Genomic DNA, 26,673 nt, shown 5'->3' on the forward strand with positions numbered 1-26,673 from the left:
ATGGTAGACTGCTGAAGAATTGTGATTTTTACAATTTATATTTCACACAAGTGGCCTGTAGTGCTATGAACAAGGCACGAAGGTTCTGTAAATTTCATCTGTTGAGGAACCTAAGACCATGATATCATTCAGGTAGTTAATGCACCCTGGCACAGAAGCCATGTGTTGCTCCAAAAATCATTGGAAAATGGCAGGTGTTGGTATTTGCATAATCCAAAGAGGGTATTCATTATGAGGACATGTTTGGAATCATTATCCAGAAGCAGCCATAAGTAAGATTCTGAAATTTCTGTTTTGGAAAAATATTGGCCCCTGGGAAACCTTGCTAAGAGTTCATCTGGATGGGATAAGGGATAGGTATCAATAATAGACTGTGAATTTACAGATACATTAAAACCACCACATAACTGAAGGTTTCCATTAGGTATTTTTGACAATTACCGTCAGAGTAGACCATTCACTACAGGAGACGTGTGTGATAACATCCAAAGATAAAAGTTGGTTTTGTTCTAAGTTGGTTTTGTTCTAAGCTGTCTTGCTCCTGTAATGGGACTGGGCGGGCATGAAAATAGTGAGGGTGTCCCATTGGTTTCATTGTGATTAGAACCCTGAAACTGGCAACACACCCTAAACCTTCTGAAAACAGGGAGGAATATTCTGAGCAGAGCACATCCAGTTCTTGATAGAGAACTTGATCCAATACCAAATGCACTTTGTCACAAATAGAGATCTCAAAAATTCTAAAGGCGTATGATACAATTACGTTTTAAGTGTTGGCATCATCCACTACTAGAAAGGTCAAAGGTTAATAAACTGCTTTGTACACTATAGAAACAGAAAACTGTCCCATTACAGATACTTGTTGCTTGTTTCAACTCATCAGCAAGTGATATATAGAGGACAATGCCATTGATCCAAGATCCACAATTGTTTGTGAATTTAACAAAGTCACTGTTGTAACTGTGTCCACTTGCATTTTTAACATATTGTCCACCACACATTCTTCAATGTAGAGATTGATTGGGGCTACAGTCACTTGGGAAACACTATTCACATGCATGTTCATGTCTAGTGAAGGAGGTAAAGAGCTGCACACAATAGCAATACGCCCCCCCCTTTTTTTTTTTTTTTTTTTTTTTTAAATACTATGGTTGCACATTGCTCAACACTTGGGGCATGCGGCCCAGTCATGTTGAACAAAACAATATTGGCATGCCATAAGAGGAGCATGTGGCCACTGTTGTGACACTGCTGCTGCTACTTAGCATGGCACTTCTCCATGTGGCGTGGAGGCCACGGTTGCATGGCCATGATGTTATCTTCCCTGCACGATTCGACCAACACTGGCTGAAGTAGAGAGGAAGCATTAGTAGCTATTTCACACCATGCTTCTATCTCATTTCCTGTTCCCCTAGATGCTTCACAAGACTGAGCATTGTTAAGAAAATCCGTGAGAGAGAGAGATCTTCACATTGTAAAGCTTGTTCGTGAACTTTCCTATTAGGGGCCAGGTTATTATAGCATCACAAATCATCACATCAGCAAATTAGTCCCAGTGGGCTTCAGTAACAAACTGTCAATGATGACTAAGCCCATGAAGTTCCACTTCACAAGCTCTGTATGACAGTTGTGGCTGCTTCTGACAAAAGTAGAACCCAGTGTGAGCAGTAATAACATGGGTATGTTTGCATTGATAATTAGAGAGCAACTGACATATTTCATCAAAACAGAGACTGGCAGGTTCCCAAAGAGGAGCTAATTGATACAAAAGGTGATAAACATGAGAAGAAATCCATGATAAAGATAAAGCATTGCACAAATTGTGGTCAGTGACTCCAAAAGCTTCAAAATGTTGCAGAAGGTATTTTTCATATGCATCGCAATCTTGTGTAGAATCATGACATGGAGGAAATGGTGGTGGAGGCTGATGAGTCAGTGAGGCTGCCATTGAGAGAGTCTGCTGCTGGTCAGTGAGAGCTCACTGTTGTTCAGCAAGTAACTGAAGAAGTACTTCCACTGACATGTTGGCTATATATTGAACCAAAGAAACGAAACATGTGGAGTAGAATACTGCATTAATTGCCAAGTGTGTTGTAACAGTGTACAAACACAATGTCACAAGTAATACCAACCAAGTTTGATTCTGCTTTCACATGAAGAGATCCACAATAATGCTGAATGAAGTATAGAACAGTACAAAGTCTCATAACAACAGAACACCACAATATACATACTCATAGTGAGTATACAATAAGTAAGTAAACGTAAGTGAGGCCGAGGCCAGGCTTATATTGGGCTGTTATGCACATGGCACAATGCTTGCTGCATTGTTTGCTCAGGATGCAAGGTGACCTCTCTAGGCAGGGCATGGAGGCACTTGTATTGCACACTGTTTGATTATGCACACTTACACTATAGGACTACAACAGTAGATATACATAAACTGACGACCTGTACATAGCATCAGGCTCAGGAAATACATTAATAATTTTATATACTTTTACAACAACGGCTGCTAGGCAACACTGGTCAGAGTGTAAAATGAGATCATTGAATGGCAAAGAATTACAGCAATTACAATAGCAATAACATAAAGTACACATACAATTGTAAACCAGATGAGACAATAAGACGTGGGAAGTCAATGCTGTAGAGTGAGCAGAGAGGGGGACAACAGGAATTTGATGAATGAAAGATATAAATAAAATAAGCATAATAACATATGTAGGCAGAATTGTAGAAACATGGCCACACTTTTATGTACAGAAAGTAAACCCATGGGATAAAGACCATTGGACTAAATAATTATATAGAAATAGTTCAGTGTATGTTTCATAGACTGAGATGTATGCTATAACCCCTCCAATTTTAATATTGTTAGTTTACATTGACCAGAGTTGCCTCTGAAACCTATGTTTTACTATTTCTATTTAATTATTCAGCCCAATGATTTTTAACTCATGGAGTTGCTTTCTGTACATGGAGGTATGGATGTGATCCTCCAACCCTGCCTGCATATGTAATTATTTTTCTTTCATGTATCTGTCATTTGCCAACTTCCTTCCCAAAAGACCCCACTGCCTACCCCCCCCCCTCCCTACCCTAACCCCTCCTGCTGCACCCTCTCATGCTGTCCCCTCCTCAGCTTCAGTTTCCCTCATCTGGATACAATTTTATATTCACTTTATGTCACTGATATTTTATGCAGCACTATAATGTTGTTAGTTTAGATTAATGAGCAGTCTTATCTATGAAACACACATCGAGCTATTTCTATGTAATTATTTAACCAAATGATCTTTATCCCACAGGTCTACTTTCTGTATATGAAAGCAAGGTCATATTTCTACAGTTCTGCCGTCCTCAGCTTCAGTTTCCCTCATCTGGATACATTTTTATATTCACTTTATGTCACTGATATTGTATGCAGCACTATAATGTTGTTAGTTTAGATTAATGAGCATATGTTATTATGTTTGTTTTATTTGTGTTTCATTTGTCAAATTCCTTTCTGACAGATCCCACAGTCCCCCTCTTTGCCCTCTCTACAGCTTCAGCTTCCCACACCTGGTTGTCTTAAATGATGTATGAGTATACATTTACCTTATGTCATTGCTATTGTGTGCTGTGATTCTTACCATTCAATGATACTGTTTAACACTAATGGCCAGTGTTGTCTAAGAAGTATAAGGTATAAAAGTACGCCGGCTGGGGTGGCCGAGCGTTTCTAGGTGCTACAGTCTGGAACTGCACGACCACTATGGTCGCAGGTTCAAATCCTGCCTCAGCCATGGATGTGTGTGATGTCCTTAGGTTAGTTAGGTTTAAGTAGTTCTAAGTTCTAGGGGACTGATGACCTCAGAAGTTAAGTCCCATAGTGCTCAGAGCCATTTTAACCATTTATAAAAGTACATAAAAAATTATGAATGCATTTCCTGGGCTTGGTGCTATAAACAAGTGGTCATTGTATATGTATCTACTTCAATCACAAATGTCTTGTAATAAAATGCTTATTCATCGTGCTGACCCAGCCACTCACACCATTACCTGGTGATTTTCTATTGTTTCTTCTTTGTTTCCATGCTTGAGACAGTTGTTATACATGGTGTCCCACTCAAACCTCCCTGATTTCAAAGACCCAGGAAAAAAAAACACTGTAGATATGACAATGTGAAAATGCACCACATTGTAGAGCATCTCATAGAATTTATTTATTTATCATCAATACACCTCTACATGTGAACCATTTCTGGCACAAAGATTATCGAATCTATATTCAATTTCTTGCCAAGTTCTTTGTAACATTTCCTCTGTTATTGTTGCAATCGCATTAATGATATGATGTCACAGCTTAGGAATATAGTCCACTTTAGTCGCATACACATGCTCCTTCACGAATCCCCACATGAAATCGAGTGGCGTAATGTCGGGTGGACGTGGTGGCCTGGCAATGTGTCCTCCATGTCTGATCCAACGATAGGGAAATTTCCTATCCAGGAACTTGCAAACAGCGGTTGACCATTGCAGCAGAGCTCCATCTTATTGAAAAATTATGTTGGGTTTCAAGTCTTGTATCTGAGGGTACACAAACTGCTCCAACATGTCCAGATACACTGACCCTTTCACTGTTTGTTCCACCAAGAAGAATGGTCAAACGATCCTGTCATGCATTAGCCTGCACCAGAAATTTAGTTTAGGGCTATCACGAACATTTTCAATGGCAACGTGAGGATGTTGCGAACCCCAAATCCGAATATTATACCTATTAACCGTTCTTGATAGATGAAAGGCTGCCTCATCTGAAAATAAACATCTTTCCAGGGAGATGGCATGCATATCAATATGCTGCAGCATATCCGCAGCAAATTGTTGTCGGCATGGTTTGTTGTTCGGCATCAGATGTTGCAGAATTTGCACTTTGTAAGCAAACATATGAAGATGCTGGTGAACTACATGATGCAATGTTGATAAAGGTACATCAAGTTGTCTAGATGCTCAACAAATTGACTTGCATGGGCTTCTGAGAAATGTTTGTCTCCCCACTGCCTCTTCTGAAACTCCATAACGCGCACCACCAGAATGTTTCAGAACAATTCCTGTTGCCAGAAACTTCCTATACCATTCCTTAATTGTTTTCACATCAGGTGGATCACATTCATACACATGACAATAATTTCTTTGCACAGTAATCAGCGCTTTTGTTTCTGCAAACCACACTACTGCTTGCGCCCACTGCTGTGGGGTCACCATTTTCACTTCATGTGGCCATGCTGCACTCTGGTGGTGATTCTTGGCACTTCTTGCACAGGAATATAAATTCTTTTGGATGCTCTACAATGTTGTGCATTTTTCATTGTCATATCTACTGTGGTTTTTGCCTCCAGGGTCCTAGAAATCAGGGAGCTTTGAGTGGGAAAACCTGTATTTTGGTTTTTGACTGGATGTATATTTGTTGTTTTGTCATTATACGTGGCCTCCAGATTGTGGCTTTGTCATTCTTCATGGGATTATAACAATTACTATTAAGTTTTAAATGTTAATGCTTGTCTTTATTGCCAGGAGGTAGCCTAGTTGTCTTCCTGAATAGCACAGCCACCACAATTATTGAGTTTTGTATGATCTCCTTAACCTTAGTATGTTTTCACATTGTGCTTTGATTGATTTCCTGTTTCTTCTTAGTGGTTAATTGGTTAGTTAATCACTATTCTGCACTATGTGTTAATTGTGACTCTTTACAATATTTTTTTCTTTTCAGGTTAATCTGATGATGCATAAATCAAAATGCATCATTAAAGAAAGTAGTCACAACATAACCTGTGGCTTTCATGTATTTTCATAGTGTCCATTGTAACAATGATACAACATTTAAAGAAGTCCATTTTCACTTCGCTGGTTTAGTCAATAAGCAGGACCTCCAATAGACACTCCTGGAAATTGAAATAAGAACACCGTGAATTCATTGTCCCAGGAAGGGGAAACTTTATTGACACATTCCTGGGGTCAGATACATCACATGATCACACTGACAGAACCACAGGCACATAGACACAGGCAACAGAGCATGCACAATGTCGGCACTAGTACAGTGTATATCCACCTTTCACAGCAATGCAGGCTGCTATTCTCCCATGGAGACGATCGTAGAGATGCTGGATGTAGTCCTGTGGAACGGCTTGCCATGCCATTTCCACCTGGCACCTCAGTTGGACCAGCGTTTGTGCTGGACATGCAGACCGCGTGAGACGACGCTTCATCCAGTCCCAAACATGCTCAATGGGGGACAGATCCGGAGATCTTGCTGGCCAGGGTAGTTGACTTACACCTTCTAGAGCACGTTGGGTGGCACGGGATACATGCGGACGTGCATTGTCCTGTTGGAACAGCAAGTTCCCTTGCCGGTCTAGGAATGGTAGAACAATGGGTTCGATGACGGTTTGGATGTACCGTGCACTATTCAGTGTCCCCTCGACGATCACCAGTGGTGTACGGCCAGTGTAGGAGATCGCTCCCCACACCATGATGCCGGGTGTTGGCCCTGTGTGCCTCGGTCGTATGCAGTCCTGATTGTGGCGCTCACCTGCACGGCGCCAAACACGCATACGACCATCATTGGCACCAAGGCAGAAGCGACTCTCATCGCTGAAGACGACACGTCTCCATTCGTCCCTCCATTCACGCCTGTCGCGACACCACTGGAGGCGGGCTGCACGATGTTGGGGCGTGAGCGGAAGACGGCCTAACGGTGTGCGGGACCGTAGCCCAGCTTCATGGAGACGGTTGCGAATGGTCCTCACCGATACCCCAGGAGCAACAGTGTCCCTAATTTGCTGGGAAGTGGCAGTGCGGTCCCCTACGGCACTGCGTAGGATCCTACGGTCTTGGCGTGCATCCGTGCGTCGCTGCGGTCTGGTCCCAGGTCGACGGGCACGTGCACCTTCCGCCGACCACTGGCGACAACATTGATGTACTGTGGAGACCTCACGTCCCACGTGTTGAGCAATTCGGCGGTACGTCCACCCGGCCTCCCGCATGCACACTATACGCCCTCGCTCAAAGTCCGTCAACTGCACATACGGTTCACGTCCACGCTGTCGCGGCATGCTACCAGTCTTAAAGACTGCGATGGAGCTCCGTATGCCACGGCAAACTGGCTGACACTGACGGCGGCGGTGCACAAATGCTGCGCAGCTAGCGCCATTCGACAGCCAACACCGCGGTTCCTGGTGTGTCCGCTGTGCCGTGCGTGTGATCATTGCTTGTACAGCCCTCTCGCAGTGTCCGGAGCAAGTATGGTGGGTCTGACACACCGGTGTCAATGTGTTCTTTTTTCCATTTCCAGGAATGTAGATCTGAAAAAAACTCAGATTGTCTCCATGCAATCTCTTTCCACTCAGAAAAATTAACAGTTTGGTGTGCAATATCATCTTGAGCAAAAATTGGCCCTTATTTCTTTTTTAAGACAAACACTGTAACACAATGTGGTGAACTCTACACATTATGCTGATGTGTTGGCAATATTTTCTCTGCCTGAACTCAGTCCCTATGATCCAGATAAAGAAACATTCTTCCTGCAGGATGGTGCAACTAGTCATACTGCTGCAGTGTCAATGGGTTTGCTTAGACACACAAGTAAATGTGTGTCTAACAAGTAAATGTGTGTCTAAGCAAATCCATTGACACTGCAACAGTATGGCTAGTTGCACCATCCTGCAGGAAGAATGTTTCTTTATCTGGATCATAGGGACTGAGTTCAGGCAGAGAAAATATTGCCAACATATCAGCTTAATGTGTAGAGTTCACCACACTGTGTTAGAATGTTTGTCTTAAAAAAGAAATAAGGGCCAATTTTTGCTCAAGATGATACTGCACACCAAACTGTTAATTTTTCTGAGTGGAAAGAGATTGCATGGAGACAATCTGAGTTTTTGGCAGACCAATATTGGAGGTCCTGCTTATTGACTAAACCAGTAATGTGAAAGTGGACTTCTTTAAATGTTGTATCATTGTTACAATGGACACTATAAAAATACATGAAAGCCACAGGTTATGTGGTGAATACTTTCTTTAATGATGCATTTTGATTTATACATCATCAGATTAATCTTAAATAAAACTGTAAAGAGTCACAATTAACATATAGTGCAGAATATTGCCATTTTGGCTGATGAGATGCCATTTACTTGTCATCTCATCAGCCAAAACGGCAATGTTCTGTGGCCTATCCATTCACCAGAGTTATCAGCTCCAGATTTTTCTCTTGGGATTACTTCATGTTCAAAGTTTTTCTGGAAAATCATTCAAGAACCAGAGATGATTTGAATGAGAAATTTCACCAAGAAATAAACATTCTGATGGAGAAGCTACATGTCATCATGGGCAGATTCACCCTCAGTCTCCAACGATGTGTGCAAAATCAAGGTCACCATCTGAGTGATACTACATTCAAAAATAAACTATTAATTTCCACTTAAGAACACTAGATTTGTGTCAAAAAATAAATAAAATTTGTTTAAATATACATTTTGTGCAATTCTTTTAAATCTTTCCAATTGGCTGCCTCACCCTGTATTAGATTAGATTAGATTAGATTTACTTTCATTCCAATTCATCCGTAGTGAGGAGGTCCTCCAGGATGTGGAACATGTCAGAAAAACAACAATACATGACAAATATTTACAACTAAAACAAATAAGCTAATGTACCATTCCACAGGTCCCAAGTGGAATGATCGTCATTTTTTAATGAACACTAAGAGTCATTTTACAAATACTAATGCACTGAATTTAAAATAAAAAAGTTTTTTATTTATTTATAAGGTAATACAACTACTGTAATACTTATTTACAATGAACACATTACTGCACTGAAATGGCGCAGAAGTTAGATTATACTAACACACACACACACACACACACACACACACACACACACACACACACAAATTTTCAATGAACACATTACTGCACTGAAATTGTGCAGAAGTTATGTTGTACTTATATACAAATCAGTTGGTTTTACTAAGAAATTCATCAATGGAGTAGAAGGAGTTGGCCACCAATAAATCCTTTAGGCTTCTCTTAAACTGAATTTCATTGGTTGTTAAGCATTTTATGGCTGCTGGCAAGTTATTGAAAATGTGTGTTCCTGAATAATGCACGCCTTTTTGCACAAGACTAAGTGACTTTAAATCCTTGTGAAGATTATTCTTATTTCTAGTATTGATTCCATGAATTGAGCTGTTGGTTTGAAAAAGTGATATATTTTTAATGACAAATTTCATTAAGGAATAAATATATTGGGAAGCAGTAGTTAGTATCCCTAGTTCCCTAAACAGGCTTCTGCAGGATGTTCTTGAGTTCACACCACATATAACTCTCACTGCACGTTTTTGTGCCCAGAAAACATTAGCTTGGCTTGATGAATTACCCCAAAAAATAATCCCATATGACATTATGGAATGAAAGTAAGCATAGTATGCCAGCTTTTTCATTTTTATATCCCATATGTCTGACAAAATTCGCATTGCAAACAGAGATTTGTTAAGACGCTTCAGCAGTTCTGTGGTGTGCTCCTCCCAGTTGAATTTATTATCAAGCTGTAATCCCAAGAATTTAACACTGTCCACTTCTTCTATCTTCTTGTCATCGTATGTTAGACATATACTCTTGGGGCACCCCTTACAAGTTCTGAACTGCATGTAGTGTGTTTTTTCAAAGTTTAGTGACAAAGAATTGGCTAGGAACCAGTGATTAATGTCCACAAATATTTTATTGGCTGATCTTTCTAAGACTACACTTGATTTGCTATTTATTGCAATGTTTGTATCATCGGCAAACAAAACAAACTTGGCATCTGGTAATGTTACTGATGAAAGGTCATTGATATACACAAGAAAAAGTAAGGGGCCCAAAATGGAACCTTGTGGGACCCCACATGTAATTAGTTCCCAGTTGGATGATGCCTGATAGCTTGATACATGTCTCTTTCCTAATAACACCCTTTGTTTCCTGCCAGAGATATAAGATTTGAACCATTTTGCAGCGTTTCCTGTTATACTATAATATTCTAGTTTACTTAAAAGGATGTTGTGATTTACACAGTCAAATGCCTTTGACAGATCACAAAATATACCAGTTGCCTGCAATTTTTTGTCTAATGAATTAAGCACATTTTCACTGTAAGTGTAGATAGCCTTCTCAATATCAGAACCTTTTAGAAATCCAAACTGTGACTTTGACAGTATGTTATTTGAGATAAGATGGTTATAAAGACGACTGTACATTACTTTTTCGAAAATTTTTGAGAATGCTGGCAACAGTGAAATTGGACGGAAATTTGATGCTATTTCTTTATCTCCCTTCTTAAACACTGGCTTAACTTCAGCATATTTCAGCCATTCAGGAAATATTCCACTAATAAACGACTGGTTACACAGATAGCTTAATATGTTACTTAGCTCAGAATCACATTCTTTAATTAACTTTGTTGATATTTCATCATACCCACTAGATGTTTTTGATTTTAAAGATTTTATGATGGACATTATTTCTGTTGGGGTAGTGAGGGTCAAATTCATATTATGGAAGTTACTTGAAATGTCTGGTCTAAGGTAATCCATAGCAGCATCTAATTGTTATAGTTTGTTTACTAACAAAATTAATTAAACACTATCTTTTGCAGCTGGGGGATGATGCTCTTCCAGATAGATCTGCTGTTGCAAAAGTCATGCTTCGTGGTGTCAAAGATACAGAAGTCAAGGACTTTGTTCAGGAAGCTGTAGAAGACTGCTTTGATCAAGTAGAGTCTGGTAAGGTTGTTATGTTTTGCTTGTATAACCACAAATATTGTTAGTCATTTCATTTTGCAATCTTTAAGTAGTGCTCCTTAAATATGTAATGACTTTTATGTTCTTCACATTATGCCCTGCACAACATGATCCATGCATTTTATTGCTTTTTCACTTTAGCTTTGTACTTCATAATGGCTATAAAGCTGAAATTCCTGTAGTGTGAAACAACTGAATATTAAAACATATGGCCAAATGTCAGAAATTTCATTCACAAAGTACTGCACAAGAGTTTTTGTTTTAACTGCATGTGCATATTTTGAAATTACAAGGTGAAGGAACAGTGGGCCAGGATCAGCCTTCAGCAGACAAATTCCAACTGCTGCTCATAGACACAGTTAAAAGTAGAGACAACTTGAAACATAGCAAGTTGGACTTGCTCTGTTTATTTTTATTCTATTCCTTTTAAATAACTTAAGTTTTTTCTTGTCTTTCGTCTCATTCTACTTATACACCTATTGTTAAAATAGAGGGAAACATTCCACGTAGGAAAAATATATCTAAAAACAAAGATGATGTGACTTACCAAATGAAAGTGCTGGCAGGTCGACAGACACACAAACAAACACAAACATACACACAGAATTCAAGCTTTCGCAACAAACTGTTGCCTCATCAGGAAAGAGGGAAGGAGAGGGAAAGACGAAAGGATGTGGGTATTAAGGGAGAGGGTAAGGAGTCATTCCAATGCCAGGAGCGGAAAGACTTACCCTAGGGGGAAAAAAGGACGGGTATACACTCGCACACACACACATATCCATCCACACATTGGTGTCTGTATATGTGTGGATGGATATGTGTGTGTGTGCGAGTGTATACCCGTCCTTTTTTCCCCCTAAGGTAAGTATTTCCACTCCCGGGATTGGAATGACTCCTTACCCTCTCCCTTAAAACCCACATCCTTTCGTCTTTCCCTCTCCTTCCCTCTTTCCTGATGAGGCAACAGTTTGTTGCGAAAGCTTGAATTCTGTGTGTATGTTTGTGTTTGTTTGTGTGTCTGTCGACCTGCCAGCACTTTCATTTGGTAAGTCACATCATCTTTGTTTTTAGATATATACACCTATTGTATAACATATACATGTGTACTTAAAATTGTTAAGCTCTTATTTATGTAACATTATTTATGTCACAATATTCAAACTGCTGATTGAGAAAGCATTATTAGTTTTCTGTTAAACGTTTTTCTTAGAGATAAATTAGTAATTGAAGAGACATCATTAGCAAGTAACTGCCAGAACAGTTTGAGCTAGTAACAGGTTCTGCACAAAAATACCTAATTCGGTATGCAGCCATAGTTTTTCATTTTTCAGAAACCAGTTTCATTTTTCCAGAAACTTGTTCATTTAGAAATTATCTGCAATAGAGTTTGGCCACACCCAAAAATTCAGGGCTACTGCATTTTAAGTTCTTTATTTTCCAAAGTTACATGTAAAAGTATGAATGATGCATGAACTGAACTGTCAATTCACAGTGTTTGCATTTTGCCCACCTCTTGGTATTATGAGTGCAGTGCTTTAACAACATAATGACAAAGCAAAACAAAAAAATTGTGTATTCAAATATGCAAGACGTTTATCTGTTACAATAGTGTGGCATACATTCTAAAGGAATTATGGAAAAGTACTGCCAAGTAACAGAGAATTGTGTGAAAGTATCAAGAATTTAAGAACACTGTATGGCTCCATAAACAGAAAAGTACAGGTTAACCAGGTACATTTCAAACTATGCCATCTGCAGCTCAAGCAACAATTAAAATTGGAAGATTATGATGGGTTTATTCAATTTTGCATCACACTGCAGGGAGTACTAGATGGTGAATATTTCACCTCCAACCTGATATTCAGTGATGAAGTAACCTTCTGTTCACCTGGAAAGGTTAATCGTCACATTGTGAGAGTGTGGGGACTGAAAATCATCATGAAATTGTGGTGCATGAAGAAGGTTCACCAAAGATGAATGTTTTCTGTGCAATATTACAAAGCTGTACAGGCCATTTTTCTTCTGTGAGAAGACTGTGATGGATACCTCTTACAGTGATATGTTGCAGTTGTGGTTGCTTCCACAACTGACTACTGATGCAAGGAATTTCATATTCCAACAAGATGCTGTAGCCCATCATCAGAACACTGATGTTTGTCACTACTTAAACTATGAACTTCTACATTGCTGGACTGGCTGTAGTGATGAAGGCAATGTGGCTCTGGTCCCTAGGCCTCCCACAGTGTCTGACCCAACACCTTGTGACTTTTTCCTTTTGGGCTACCTTCAAGACTGTGTTTATGTAGCCCATCAGCAAAGAACAATGGAACAGCTCAGAGACCTCAGCTATGCCACTGTGATGATCTTTGACAGCATGCTGCTACATAAGGTGTGGAACAAATTTGACTACTTCTTAGACATAGGTCATGTGAACAGATGGGCACATATACATCATTTATAGAGCATAAAACACAGACTTGATGAATTTATGGTTCTATTCATGTATCAGTCATATTTTACTTGTAATACTTTGGAAAATATAGAGCATTGAAAACAAATAAATCATTTATAGAAGCCCTGTACATCCACTGTCTGAGCCCTTAAATTTCTTTGATTCCATGATCTGGCTTTACACTTCTGTTTCCCTAATTTTTCTAAATTGGAAAGTGCCTTTGATTATTTAATGAAGCTCCTAATTAATAATGTGATTAGGTTAACAAAACTATGAACAATGAAGCTTTACATGGAAGTTGGTTGTTTACCACATAGGTATGCAGGGTATCATTCAAAAAGTACATTACACTTTAATACTATTGTAACTAGCTAGCATTTAGTTAAACCAAATTATTTCAAGAGTCAACAGATCAACTCTAATGCTTATTCTCACCTTATAGTTTTACAAACTAATATTAAAATAAAAAATCACAAAATATCATTGCACCAAACCGTATTCTTTCCAACGAGAGTGCAAGGGAACAGTAGAACAACCATAGACAACATTTTTGTTCATTCCTCATTACTAGAAGGGCATTCTGTTAGAAAAAAGGTGAATGGCCTTTCAGATCATGATGCGCAAATTTTAACTTTAAAAGATTTTTATGCTGCAACTCGTGTTAAATATAGTCATCAGCTGTTCAGGAAAGCTGATCCGGTTGCTGTAGAGACCTTTGTAAACCTTATAAAGGAACAAGAGTGGCAAGATGTTTATTGCGCTGAGACAGTAAACGATAAATATAATGCTTTTCTAAAGACCTTTCTCATGCTCTTTGAAAGTTGCTTTCCGTTACAACGTTTAAAACAGGGTACTAGCACAAACAGGCAGCCTGGGTGGCTGACTAGAGGGATAAGAATATCTTGTAGAACAAAGTGGCAATTATATCAAAACGTTAGAAACAGTCAGAATCTAAATGCAGCAGCCCATTACAAACAGTATTGTAAGGTGCTTAAAAATGTTATTAGGAAGGCAAAAAGTATGTGGTATGCAGATAGAATAGCTAAGTCTCAGGATAAAATTAAAACCATATGGTCAGTCGTAAAGGAAGTTGCTGGTCTGCAGAGACAGGTCGAGGATATAGAATCAGTGCGTAGTGGGAATGTCCGTGTTACTGATAAGTCGCATATATGTACAGTATTTAATAATCACTTTCTGAATATAGCAGGTGAACTAAATAGAAACCTAATTCCAACAGGGAATCATATAGCGCTCTTAGAAAAAAGTGTTCCGAGACTGTTACCTGAAATGCTCCTCCATGATACTGACAAGAGGGAGATTGAGTTAATAATTAAATCACTAAAGACCAAGAACTCTCATGGATATGACGGGGTATCTAGCAGAATACTGAAGTATTGTTCTATGTATGTTAGCCCAGTACTTAGCCATATCTGTAACTTTTCCTTTAGGAGTGGTCGGTTTCCTGATCGATTAAAATACTCGGTAGTGAAGCCACTTTATAAAAAGGGAGACATTGATAATGTTGACAATTTTAGACCTATTTCTATGCCATCGGTGTTTGCTAAAGTTATCGAGAAGGTTGTATATACAAGGTTACTGGAGCATTTAAATTCACATAATTTGCTGTCAAATGTTCAGTTTGGTTTTAGAAATGGTTTAACAACTGAAAATGCTATATTCTCTTTTCTCTGTGAGGTTTTCGACGGATTAAATAAAAGGTTGCGAACGCTAGGTGTTTTCTTTGATTTAACGAAGGCTTTTGACTGTGTTGACCACAAAATATTACTGCAGAAGTTGGACCATTATGGAGTAAGGGGAGTAGCTTACAATTGGTTCGCCTCTTACTTTAAGAACAGAAAGCAGAGGGTAATTCTCCACAATATTGAGAGTGGTAGTGATGTTCAGTCCCAATGGGGCACTGTTAAGTGGGGCGTTCCCCAAGGGTCGGTGCTGGGGCCACTGCTGTTTCTTATTTATATAAATGATATGCCTTCTAGTATTACAGGTGATTCAAAAATATTTCTGTTTGCTGATGACACCAGCTTGATAGTGAAGGATCTTGTGTGTAATATTGAAACAGTATCAAATAATTTAGTTCATGAAATAAGTTCGTGGCTTGTGGAAAATAATTTGATGCTAAATCACAGTAAGACTCAGTTTTTACAGTTTCTAACTCACAATTCAACAAGAACTGACATTTTAATCAGACAGAATGGGCATGTTATAAGCGAGACGGAACAGTTCAAGTTCCTAGGCGTACGGATAGATAGTAAGCTGTTGTGGAAAGCCCATGTTCAGGATCTTGTTCAGAAACTAAATGCTGCTTTATTTACCATTAGAACAGTATCTGAAATAAGTGACACTTCAACACGAAAAGTAGTCTACTTCGCATATTTTCATACGCTTATGTCGTATGGTATTATTTTTTGGGGTAATTCTTCTGATTCAAAAAGGGTATTCTTGGCTCAAAAACGGGCTGTTCGAGCTATATGTGGTGTAAGTTCGAGAACCTCTTGTCGACCCCTATTCAAAAATCTGGGAATTCTGACATTGCCCTCACAGTATATATTTTCTTTAATGTCGTTTGTTGTTAGCAATATTAGCCTATTCCCAAGAGTTAGCAGCTTTCACTCAGTTAATACTAGGCAGAAATCAAATCTGCATGTAGAATGCAGTTCCTTGACTCTTGTGCAGAAAGGAGTGCAGTATTCTGCTGCATCCATTTTCAATAAGCTACCACAAGAACTCAAAAATCTTAGCAGTAGCCCAAACTCTTTTAAGTCTAAACTGAAGAGTTTCCTCATGGCTCACTCCTTCTATTCTGTCGAGGAGCTCCTGGAAGAGCTAAAAAATTAAGCAAATTCCAGTGTTACATTGTTGATTGTCTTCATTTAAACTTATGACTTGTCACCTGAATATGTTTTTTTTTCTATATTTCATTTTATCTGTTTCTAATATCGTGTTATAATTTCATGTATTGACTCGTTCCATGACCATGGAGATTTCTCCTTAATTTGGTCCCACGGAACAATAAATAAATAAATAAATAAATAAATAAACCAGTCTTTATATACTCTAACCCCACCACTAATCCTCACTTGGTATCGTACAAGCTCACAACCACCATCTCTGTGAAAGTTCAAGGCTACCAACCAACGGGTCAGCTTCTCTATGTCAGTTCCAAGTATTAGCATCTATCTTTGTAAGAGTTCAGGATGAACTACAATATTGTTAACATTGCCATCGAAGTCTGCACCCAGCACTCATTGTGTTAACATGTTGTAGTAATTTGTGTTAACTTTCATTTATTTTTTTACATTAAATTGTTAGTAATTTTCCTTCTGATCACATTTTCATGTCAAAAACATGGAAATCTACATATTTCTTTCAGGTATATGAAAATCTATTGTGTTCACTGACTGTATGATGAAAAACCAATGTTGCAATATTCATCTGTTAGAACTCAATTATGAAAGCACACTGTAAAACTATTGTCACTGTCAGAATGTTTTTACTTTATAGGAAGTGTCTACAGGTGATTGACATTGTATGTGGGGTCTTAAAGTGGTCATTGTGTGTTCACAAGTGATTACAAATGCAAAAAGTAGTCACATTAATTAAATACTGTGTTGTGTCCATTATTTAAAATCATGATATAACGTGAGCTTACAGCAAAATGGCAGACATTTAACAGTGAGCTAGCAAGTGTAAGTAAGTAATAATAGGTAATTTCCAAATTATCCTAGCTTTTTAAACTGTTACCGCCTTTCTCAGAGAGAAAAGCGGAACAGGTTGCGAAGGAGATACAGATATCTCAGATCCCAGACTGAGATGGACCCACTTGTTGTAAAGACAAGGCAAGATGTATATGAAGAGGGATAGGCATCTATAGAATAGGATGTAAAAAAATGTTATAAGTAAGCACTGTGTCATCTTCAGTTGAGAGATGAAATAACAGAATGAAAAGTAATCAAGTATGATGAGGAAGATAAATGAGATGTTAAATGTGTAGTGGACTTAAGAACTGAGTGGGAAGTGGAAAAGGTGCCAACAGAAACCAAAAATAGAGAGGGAAATATAAAAAGAAAAATTAAAAATGTAATAGAGTAACAAATCTTGTAAATACATACTAAAGAAAAGGTTGTTTGTCAATGGGACACTGAGGTATGTTGTAGAGCACATTCACACATCCAGTGTACAGAGAGATTAGTACTAGATGTAAGGATACAAATGGCTTATGCAGTGTAGGTAGCATTCAATTCTCTTGATACATGCTGTAGAGCATGCACAGCAACAGGGTACTGGGTGTCCCTAAGGCAGACAGTTATTCTGTGTCCATTCATGCACTCAGCCGGTGTAGTGGTGTTCATTCTTACATAAAAAGCTGTACAGTGAACATGTATTACTTCAGCAACAACATTAGAGGTAGACACATTATAAAGGAAGGAAGAATTTGCTTTTAAGTCTAATCCACAAAAAGGTCATTAAAGACAGCATAAGCTTGGATCGAGAAAGGATGCTGAAGGAAATCAGCCATATTATTTCAAAGAAACCATCCAACTATTTGCTTCGGGCAATTTAGAGGACTCATGGAAAACATAAATCTGGATGGCTGGATGGGAATTTTAACTGCCATCCTCTTAAATATGAGTCCAGCATCTTGTACTGTGCCGCCTTAGCTATTGGTTACATATGCTGCTGTGTCTTTCCTGTTGTAGGATTTATGAAGGTGGAGCAGGAGTGAGAGTGTGTGAGTAGTTGAACGGAATGGGTTTCACAACAGAAATGATTTCAGAGGTAGGAAATTAGCTGAGGGATAATGGTCAGATTTTGTCATACAGTTTCACTAGGATGTTACACATGTTAGAAGGACAACTGAAGGCCAAAGATGCCTAGCCCCTTTATCTTTCTCTCCCCTCATCCTTAAAGGCAGGCCTCTATCAATCTGGGATTTGAGTTACCTGCACTTCCTTTTAAATCTTCCACAACCTTTCCCTCTTTCATAACTAAGGAAGGAATTCAGTGTTTCTTAAAAACTAGAATAACTTTTGTTTTTGTCTGTTACAGTACTCGTCACTTCTCCAGTCTTCCTTGGCTTCTTCTCTCAATTGGCTTAAACCTTATTATTTGGAGATGTAATCTTTCTCCATTCAGTCTTTCCAGATGTTCATTGCAGTTTCTCCTACTTTTCTTGTATTTTATTAGGGATATTAAATGTATTCAGTTTTTCCTCAATATCCATCTTGATTTCCTACATTTCTCTCTTGTTTTTAAATTTGATTCTTCTTGTTTTTATTTTATTTTTTTATTTATTGTATGGAAACAACAGAAAACATTGACAGGTACATAAAGTTTAATTTTACATGCACATCTAGTTAAGTATTTACATATACTCTAGTTTTACTTTTTGGCACAAATTGTAAACACATTTTTAAATTGTGAAAATTACTAACTTAATATTACTGACTACTTTGACTGATATAATAGCAAGTTAAAAAAGGCAGTTGGTTCATTGACATACTTAAGAGAAGTGTAATGTTTTTATTCTTTACAGCTTTATCTAACTTGGTGTCCAACTTTTAACCATTTCTTCCTTTTTATATTTCTCTATTTTCCAAAGGCTTCTTCAACTGCTTTCTCAACTGCAGTTTCTATATTTTTCCATACCTTCTCTATTTCTTCTTCTTCTTCTTCTTTCTGTACTAATTTTTGATTAAGATCTGGTACAGATCTCGTATGCTATGTTCATTTAATAGACACACTTTCAAGATGTCTTCCTTCATCTTTTCTTCTGACAACTTTTCATTCTTTTTCCATTTGGTGCACATATCTATTTGAGATATCACAAAAAAATGAACTTAACTTACTCATATTTCCTATACACTTTCATGTCTCTTGCCTTGCCTTACAGTTTTTTGTTAATGATAATGAACTGATTAACAGATGTAAATCCTTGAACTGACCATGTGTATTTATGAATATATTTTTTGCAGAAGAAAGAAATTGTTATCTTTAGTTTGTTTATAGAAACAAAATCTCTAAGCAATCTCCCACTGTTATTTATGATGTTTTCTCCCATTATTCCTACAATCCTTAGGACAGGTTTGTTCTCTACGGTTGTATTTAAATGTTGTGTCAATATTATTGTACGATTATTTTTGTTACACTTACGGGTTTAGTGTTATAGGATTGTCGGATCCAATGATGTACACTACACCACATGTAATAAGCACTATTTTGTTGCCCGACTGGTCGAATCCTTGTACAGAAGTGGAGGAATCTGGGGTGGGGATGGTGAATTATGAGGAGCTGGGGTAGTGAACCTGAATGCCTGTTGCTGTACGAAGGACTTTTACTGTTGACAGGTCTGTACCAAGAGGCAAGGGAACAGACTGGAGAATGAGAATATGGGTCAAGATGTCATTAGGGTAGCTGGCTCATTTGTAGAATACAAACACATTATCAACAGAAAACACTTTATAACTGCAAATGAAATCAGTATTGACATTAACTACCACTTCTGGAGAGGGGTGACAGAATCTCCACACGAATCATCATCAGCGACATCACACGTTCCGAGGCTGTCCCCGATACAGCACTAAATTCTAACAGGGGAGATGGAGGGGGCTGCCAGTAGGAGGGGGAGTCACCACATGCATCACTCTGTAGGGTGATGTCACACGCACCTGTGGAACTGTCACACAACTGGGAGTGGGTAATGTCACGCGTGCGGGAATGGTGTAGCAGGAGGTGGGGACCGACTGGGTGGAGTATCGAGCAGTTCTCCTAGAGACCGTGCAGGTTTGAGGCAGGAGGCAGACACAGTTTGAGGTATTCCATTTATGAGCACTTCTAATGTATTGTTATGCCGCGAGATGACTCTGTGTGGGCCTGAGTGCAGTCAGAGGGTGTCACCTCGCACCATGATGTGAGTGCACGATGTCAAGTCCTTATACAGGAATACGGGTAGATGTAAGTGCAGCCCAGGAGGGCGCACGGGAATGTTAGTTATTAACTGCTTAACGTGCCTGACGAATGTCGAGTCGCACGTTTGATCCCGAGAGAGTGAAGGCTTGACTAGCTCTGCTGGAAGTGTGAGGGGTTCTCCGTATAGTCCTTCTGCCAGAGATGTGCCAAGGTCCTCTGTGAATGCAGTCTAAGCACCTAACATTACCTACAGTAGGGTGTCAGCCCACTCGCCTCCATGGCACATTAGTGAAGCTTTAAGCATTTGGTGCCAGCATTCGACAAGCCCGTTGCTCTGGGGATGGTATGCTGTTGTCCTAAATTGTTTCATCCTGCACAGTTCACAAAGCTATCGGAAGAGGGTGGACTCCAACTGGTGGCCCTGGTCGGTGGTGATAGAAGCTGGGCAGCCGAAGTGCGAGATCCACATTAATAAAAGGGCTCGGGCCACCGCATTGGCTGTGATAGTAGTGAGGGGAATTACCTCTACCCAATGGATAAACTTGTCAATGGCAGACATTATGTAATGAAGTTGCCCTGAGGGGGGGATGGGGGGTGGGGGGGGGGGTGGGGGAAGGGCCTAATGATATCAATCTGAATGTGTTGAAATCTTTGTTTTGCCACGTCAAATGTACCCATGGGGGGCTGTGCATGATGTCCTACTATTGCGCACTGACAAGCCACACACACTCGCACCCAACTGTGACATTATTTAATCACCCCAGCCAAATGAAATGTTCAGATAGGAGATGTATGATGGTGTGTTTGCCAGGGTGTGCCAAGTCATGAATACTATTATAAATGTCCCGGCAGAGAGGGGTGAGAGTCACCGGATGTATGTGTCCTGTTGAAATGATGCACCAGATGGGTGACGAGAACCCAGGAAGTATCTGTAACTCAAGATTGAATCCTGTTTTAGTATCAAGTGCAATGCGGCAAATTCAGTATCATCTGTTTGCAATCTATGGAGTTTGCTGAGGTGCGGTTGTGAAGATAATACCGACACATGAGATAAAAAAAAATCAGCAACAATGTTTTCTGCCCCTCTGGTGTAACATAAGTGGTTTGCAAACTGGCATATTAGGTCCATATGATGGAAATGTCTCGGGGATGAGTCCTTGCCTGGGTTGCGGAAAGCATATACGAGCAGTTCGTGGTCGGTAAATACCACGAGATGGCGGACTTCAATATCATCCTGGAAATATTTGATAGCAGTGTAAATATCAAATAGTTTCCAGTCAAAGGTTGACCATTTGTGTTGGGAAGCGGACAGTATGTGGGAGAAAATTCTGAGTGGCTGTACAACAACGCTCACAGATTGCTGAAGTACTGCCCCACTGCTGTATCACTAGCATCTGTAGTAAGCGAAATGGGAGCATCAGGGATGGTATGAGCGAGTGCAATGGCTGTCTGTAAGGCTCACTTGAGTTTATCAAATGCACATCGCATGTCTGGAGTCCATGTTGCTACCCAAGACCCTCAAGTGTTGCCTGCAAGAGCATCTGTCAGTGGGGCTTCTATGTCAGTGGCATGGGGAATGTGTTTGCGGTAGTAATTTACAGTTCCTAGGAAGCCCTGAAAGTCTTTGAGCAAAGGCACCATACTAATAGCCTTGATCCATTCTGGTAGGGGGCAGATGCCGTCGACAGAAACCACGTGGCTCAGAAAAGTGACACTAGTGCGGCAGAGTTGTGACTAAGCGTTGTTCCCTGTGACACCATTTGCTTGTAATAGTTGTAACACTGTATTTAAGTGGAGTTCACATTCCTCGAGTGAGGAAGAAAAAATTAACAAGTTGTCCAGGTATGCATACATGAAGTCTGGTTTTCCTACCAACAAGTCAATGAACCGTCGACATGTCTGTGTGGCATTCTTAAGGCCGAACAGTATAAACAGATACTCAAACAATCCGAATGGGGTGATGATGGCAGTTTTTCAATGTCCTCAGGTGCCATTGGCAGTTGGTGGTATGCGTTGTGAAAGTCGATTACACTGAAAATTTGTGCCCAGTGCAGTTGGGAAACAAAATCTTGAATATTTGGGATGGGATAATTATCTAAAATTGTTCTGGTGTTAAGAACCCGATGGTCACTGCAGAGGCGGAAAATGTCATTTTACTTAGGCATCAAATGAATGGGTGATGACCAACTACTAGAAGAAGGGTGAATAGTCTTACTGTCTAAAAGTTCCTGAATAATCACTTTGGTGTGTTTAAGTTTATCCGGGTTTAAATGCCTAGCCTTTGCACACACCAGTAGACATTCCATGGTATCGATTCTACAGACAGTGCCATTTCTGATTGCAAACACCGACGAGGTGATGGACCCACACCCGATGAAGTATGACTAACCTATAATCCACATGCTTGTGTGTCCCAGGCTGGCAGATCAGCAGCAGTGGCAGTGATCCACTGGTAGTCCTTGTCATGGAGTTTGGTGGGGTACTTGATGGTGCCACGAACACAGCTTCTGTCCAGTAGTAGAAAAGGCATGTGGCATCAACAGCTGATGCGAGGAGGCAGCGCAGGTGCTGTTATTCTGAAGCTTGTCATTGTGTGATTTAAGAGAGAGCACTGCAATAGCAGATTCAGCTAGCTTGCACAATAGAGTGGCACTCTGAGATGAAAGGGAAGAGATACTGGAACCAGTGGCATAGTCTACCAGGTTAAAGATTAGTGTACCTTGTTGTAGGTTAGGTAAAGGAGTGTGGGTTAAGAGAAAATCTACTCCAAGCATGGGTTCATCCACATCGCTGATAATGAAAGTCCACTATAAGGGAATGTGATGTCTTGCAGTTTAAGGTTTAAATCATTGTGCCATGAGATTGGATCAAGGAATTATTGGCAGCTTGAAGTGCGGGGCAAGGTTGACTGAATTTCGTATGTGCGGAGAAAGGTACGACACTGACCTCGGCCCCCGTGCCAACTAGAAACTAGAGACAAGACACTGCATCTTTCATGTACAAGTGTCCTGGAGCATGAGGTAAAGGAGTATTAACAGACAGGTAGGTGTCTGTACAATGCAACGTGGCCTGTAGCACCTGAGTGGGGTCACGGTATTAGTTTGGGAATGTGAATGAGGAACGACAATTCTTAGCCATGTCACCAAAGCGGGAAGTGATATAACAGCAAGCAGAACACCAGGTAGCATCATCTGTCAAGCTGCCTGAGGCCAAAGTGGCAGTGAAGTGAGTTGTGTTTGTAGATTCTCCAACAGCGGTGCCACAGTAGAGCTGGTAGGAGAGGAGTTACGGCGGCGGCTGCCAGGCAGCGTTGGGTCCGCGTGCATGTGCGGAGTGATTTGTGTGCACTCTGTACAGAACGATGGGAACTGTAGTGCAGGTGTGCCAACCCCTGAGGCCTGAGGGTCCCCCAGGGGGAGTGGGGATATGCAGTGGTGGCAGGATGTTGTAAACCTGGTCAGCAATCTTCAGTTTAGTGTCCAGTGGTGCCGAAGTTAGATGGAGAAGGTGAATGTGAACTTCCAGAGGGAGTATGAGCAACCAGATGGTCCAAAGTGTAGCATCCAGCATATGATGTGTGTCAATTGTAACGCAGAGATGATGCCAGAGCTGCAATGGCGAAATGGAAACCAGTGACTCATGACTGATGATGAGGCGGATAGCTTCCTCTGTAGATCTTCGAGATGACTGGGTGTTTGTGTTGTCTTCATCATTTCATCAACATTCCTGAAAGTGGCGGGGATGCACTGAGCAAAGGTTGGGAATTTGTATGGGCACTGATAACCGTGCAGTTGAGAGCCCCACAAACCAAACATCATCACCACCACCACCACCACCACCACCACCACCACCACCACCACCTGTAGATCTGGATAGGCACTCGAGGATGGTGCATCAGGCAAATGCATATTTGTCCATAGCAGGAGGCAAAGCCACAATATCACAGATCAGGTCTGGTTCGTCATGGAGGTGACACAGTAAGCGAAAAAATTTAGAGTTGTCGTCAGCAACGCATGTAGCTGCAATATGTGGCTGACCATGGCAAACCATGTGTGTGGATGGTCCTTGTGAAGGGGTGGTAGTTTAGGCCAACAGATAGGGAAGTCTTGGCATAATGGTTTGTCGGAAACTGTCACTTTCTGTCCGTAGCTCTGCAGTGTAACTGGCTTGGGTGCAGTAGCGGTGCACCAGTTCACGACACTGTCAGTGGCACATGGCATGGTAGGTGTGGCTGGCTTGGCTGTGGTTGAGAAATCAATGAGTCAGGTGTTTGAGGTAGTAATGCCAACAGGAGTAGAATGGACCAGCATGGAAGAGTCGACTGTAGTCAACCGATGGGCAGAAAATGACAGAGTTCAGTTTCTGGCTCCTTCCCTGTAGGTGCATTAAAATTGTTAAAATCACCTAAAGTTTGCAGAGCACATGTGACAGATGCAGCAGGAATGGCGCATGCCATCATAAACACTCATAAAGCGGACGCTGGTAGTGTGGGGGGTAGGGGGACTGTTGCAAAATCTGGATTAACATGAAATTTCCTTCCTGAGCATCTGGCTCAATTTGTACCACCACTGACCAGGGTGGAAAGTTCACACTTGCGCTTGGGAAATTTGTAAACATAGTCACTGGTGTTTGAGCACATGGTGTCAGCCATTGTTGAGCACTCGAAACACATTGAATGTAAAACGTTCGCATGTGAAGTTCTGTGCATGAAAAACATTCTGTTGGTACAGGACACTGCCACACAATGGCTGATTCCTGTAGGATAACTAAAAGTTATTGTTCATACCCGCACACATGGCTATGGGAATGTAGAAGCACTATCCTATTGAGTACAGCTAGTCGGTGTGTTCGGAAACTGTATCAAACTATTGTGAACACAAGGTGGATAATTGAAAATAATGCCGGAGCGTCTGTTGGAAAACCTAGTTGGTCTTGTGCAGTGTAGCAGGCAGCAAGTGATCCATTGTGTACTGCACAATGGAATGAGAGTTCGTTGTAGCACTTGTGAATAAATTCGGGGACACCAGTATGGGGTTAGTGTTTTAGGATTTCCGGATCCAATGATGTACACTATACAATAAGCACAATTTTATTGGTCTGAAGCACATTTATTTGGATATACACATCTTGTTGATTCTCCGTATACACATATTTGACTGATTTGCACACGATCACAGACTGCTCACCAAGAGCTTGAAAAACAAATATGTTGATATGTGACTTGGTCATAGTGGCCACACACTTGTCCAAAATTGATTGCAGTTAGTCATAGAAATACATAGACTTTTCCTCCTCCTCTTCCTCCTCCTCCTCCTCCTCCTACCCCCCCCCCCCCCTCCACCCCCTCCCCAAGTGGATAAACTGCAATGAAAGTCAGCTTTTGTCTTTTGTCTCTTATCTTTGATAGTTACAAGCTATAATTCTTTCATTTACATATCTATACCCTACAATCTTCTTTCCCCACCTCTTATGTATGTAAATCAAAATCCCTTTATTTACTCTTGGCTGTTTTTTCTGTTCTGCTATATGGCATCAAATATTCTCCTACATACTTGTTCTTGTATCTTCTACATTCTTTCTGATGTGGAAGCTATGTGTACCTTGACTCACTTTAAATTTTTGCCAACTCTACTTCTTTCTTTGATAAACCTCTGATATTCCATATTGCTACTTTAATTGTATTAGCTATCCACTTATTCTTAACCTACAGTTGTATAGTGGGGCTGTCATTCTGTGGTCTTCCAACCTGCCTGTTTCCCTTTCCTAGGGAAGTGGGCTTCCTTTTGCTTAAGAATACCTCCTATGCTTCACTTATAACTGGAGATGAAAAGTAAAAATGACATGATAAAGACAGGTTTACGGAAGGAGAAAGGGACCAATAGGTCACTGTAGACCACACTCTGTTTCCTTCTCTCATCCTATCTGTCTTTTTTCTACTTTTATATATGTTTATCAACAATACTCAGAATTTTGTCTCCTGGATATGAGTACTGGCCAACCATCCTATCTCTTGGCAATTTTATAGATTTATCAAGCAAATTTTCCCTTTGATATAATATATTTTGTTAGTCCACTAGTACTTGAGTAGTGTAAGGATGTGAAACAAGAAAAAATTGTGGTTTTGTAGAGCTGAAACTTACTTCAACACATCTTTTCAAGGCCTGTAAGGAACAAACAAATTTAATCAAAAAATGAAATGAACAAACAAAGAAGATGCATCAAAACAATTACTACATGCTTTAAATTTGCCATCGCAGTGAGTTGTAGATAGTAATACTTCCATAGCTTATGCATTTTTATATGAGTTAGATTCTTTAGATCACAATGGAGGCCACCTATCTTCTTGTTTATGTTCACATTAGATTTGATTAATTTCATTTTGTGTAGTATTGTCAATCACAAATGCTCATGATAACATACACTCTCTGAATTACCAGAAGTTATCCCTACAACTGCTTTATTTTTCTTC

General features: G+C 40.1%; 1 protein-coding gene across 2 annotated transcripts in view; it reads left to right on the top strand.

Annotated features, from left to right (window-relative positions):
* The window catches only part of LOC126203589 (odorant-binding protein 59a), a 259,433-nt gene that overhangs the window by 200,710 nt on the left and 32,050 nt on the right, over positions 1–26,673 (top strand). For both annotated transcript variants that reach the window (XM_049937950.1, XM_049937951.1), the window contains exon 6: positions 10,681–10,807. In XM_049937950.1, the coding sequence (XP_049793907.1) occupies positions 10,681–10,807 (127 nt within the window). The remainder of the gene's footprint in view (positions 1–10,680; positions 10,808–26,673) is intronic.

This window comes from Schistocerca nitens, chromosome 9, assembly GCF_023898315.1.
Source record: "Schistocerca nitens isolate TAMUIC-IGC-003100 chromosome 9, iqSchNite1.1, whole genome shotgun sequence".
Taxonomy (NCBI): Eukaryota; Metazoa; Arthropoda; class Insecta; order Orthoptera; family Acrididae; genus Schistocerca; species Schistocerca nitens.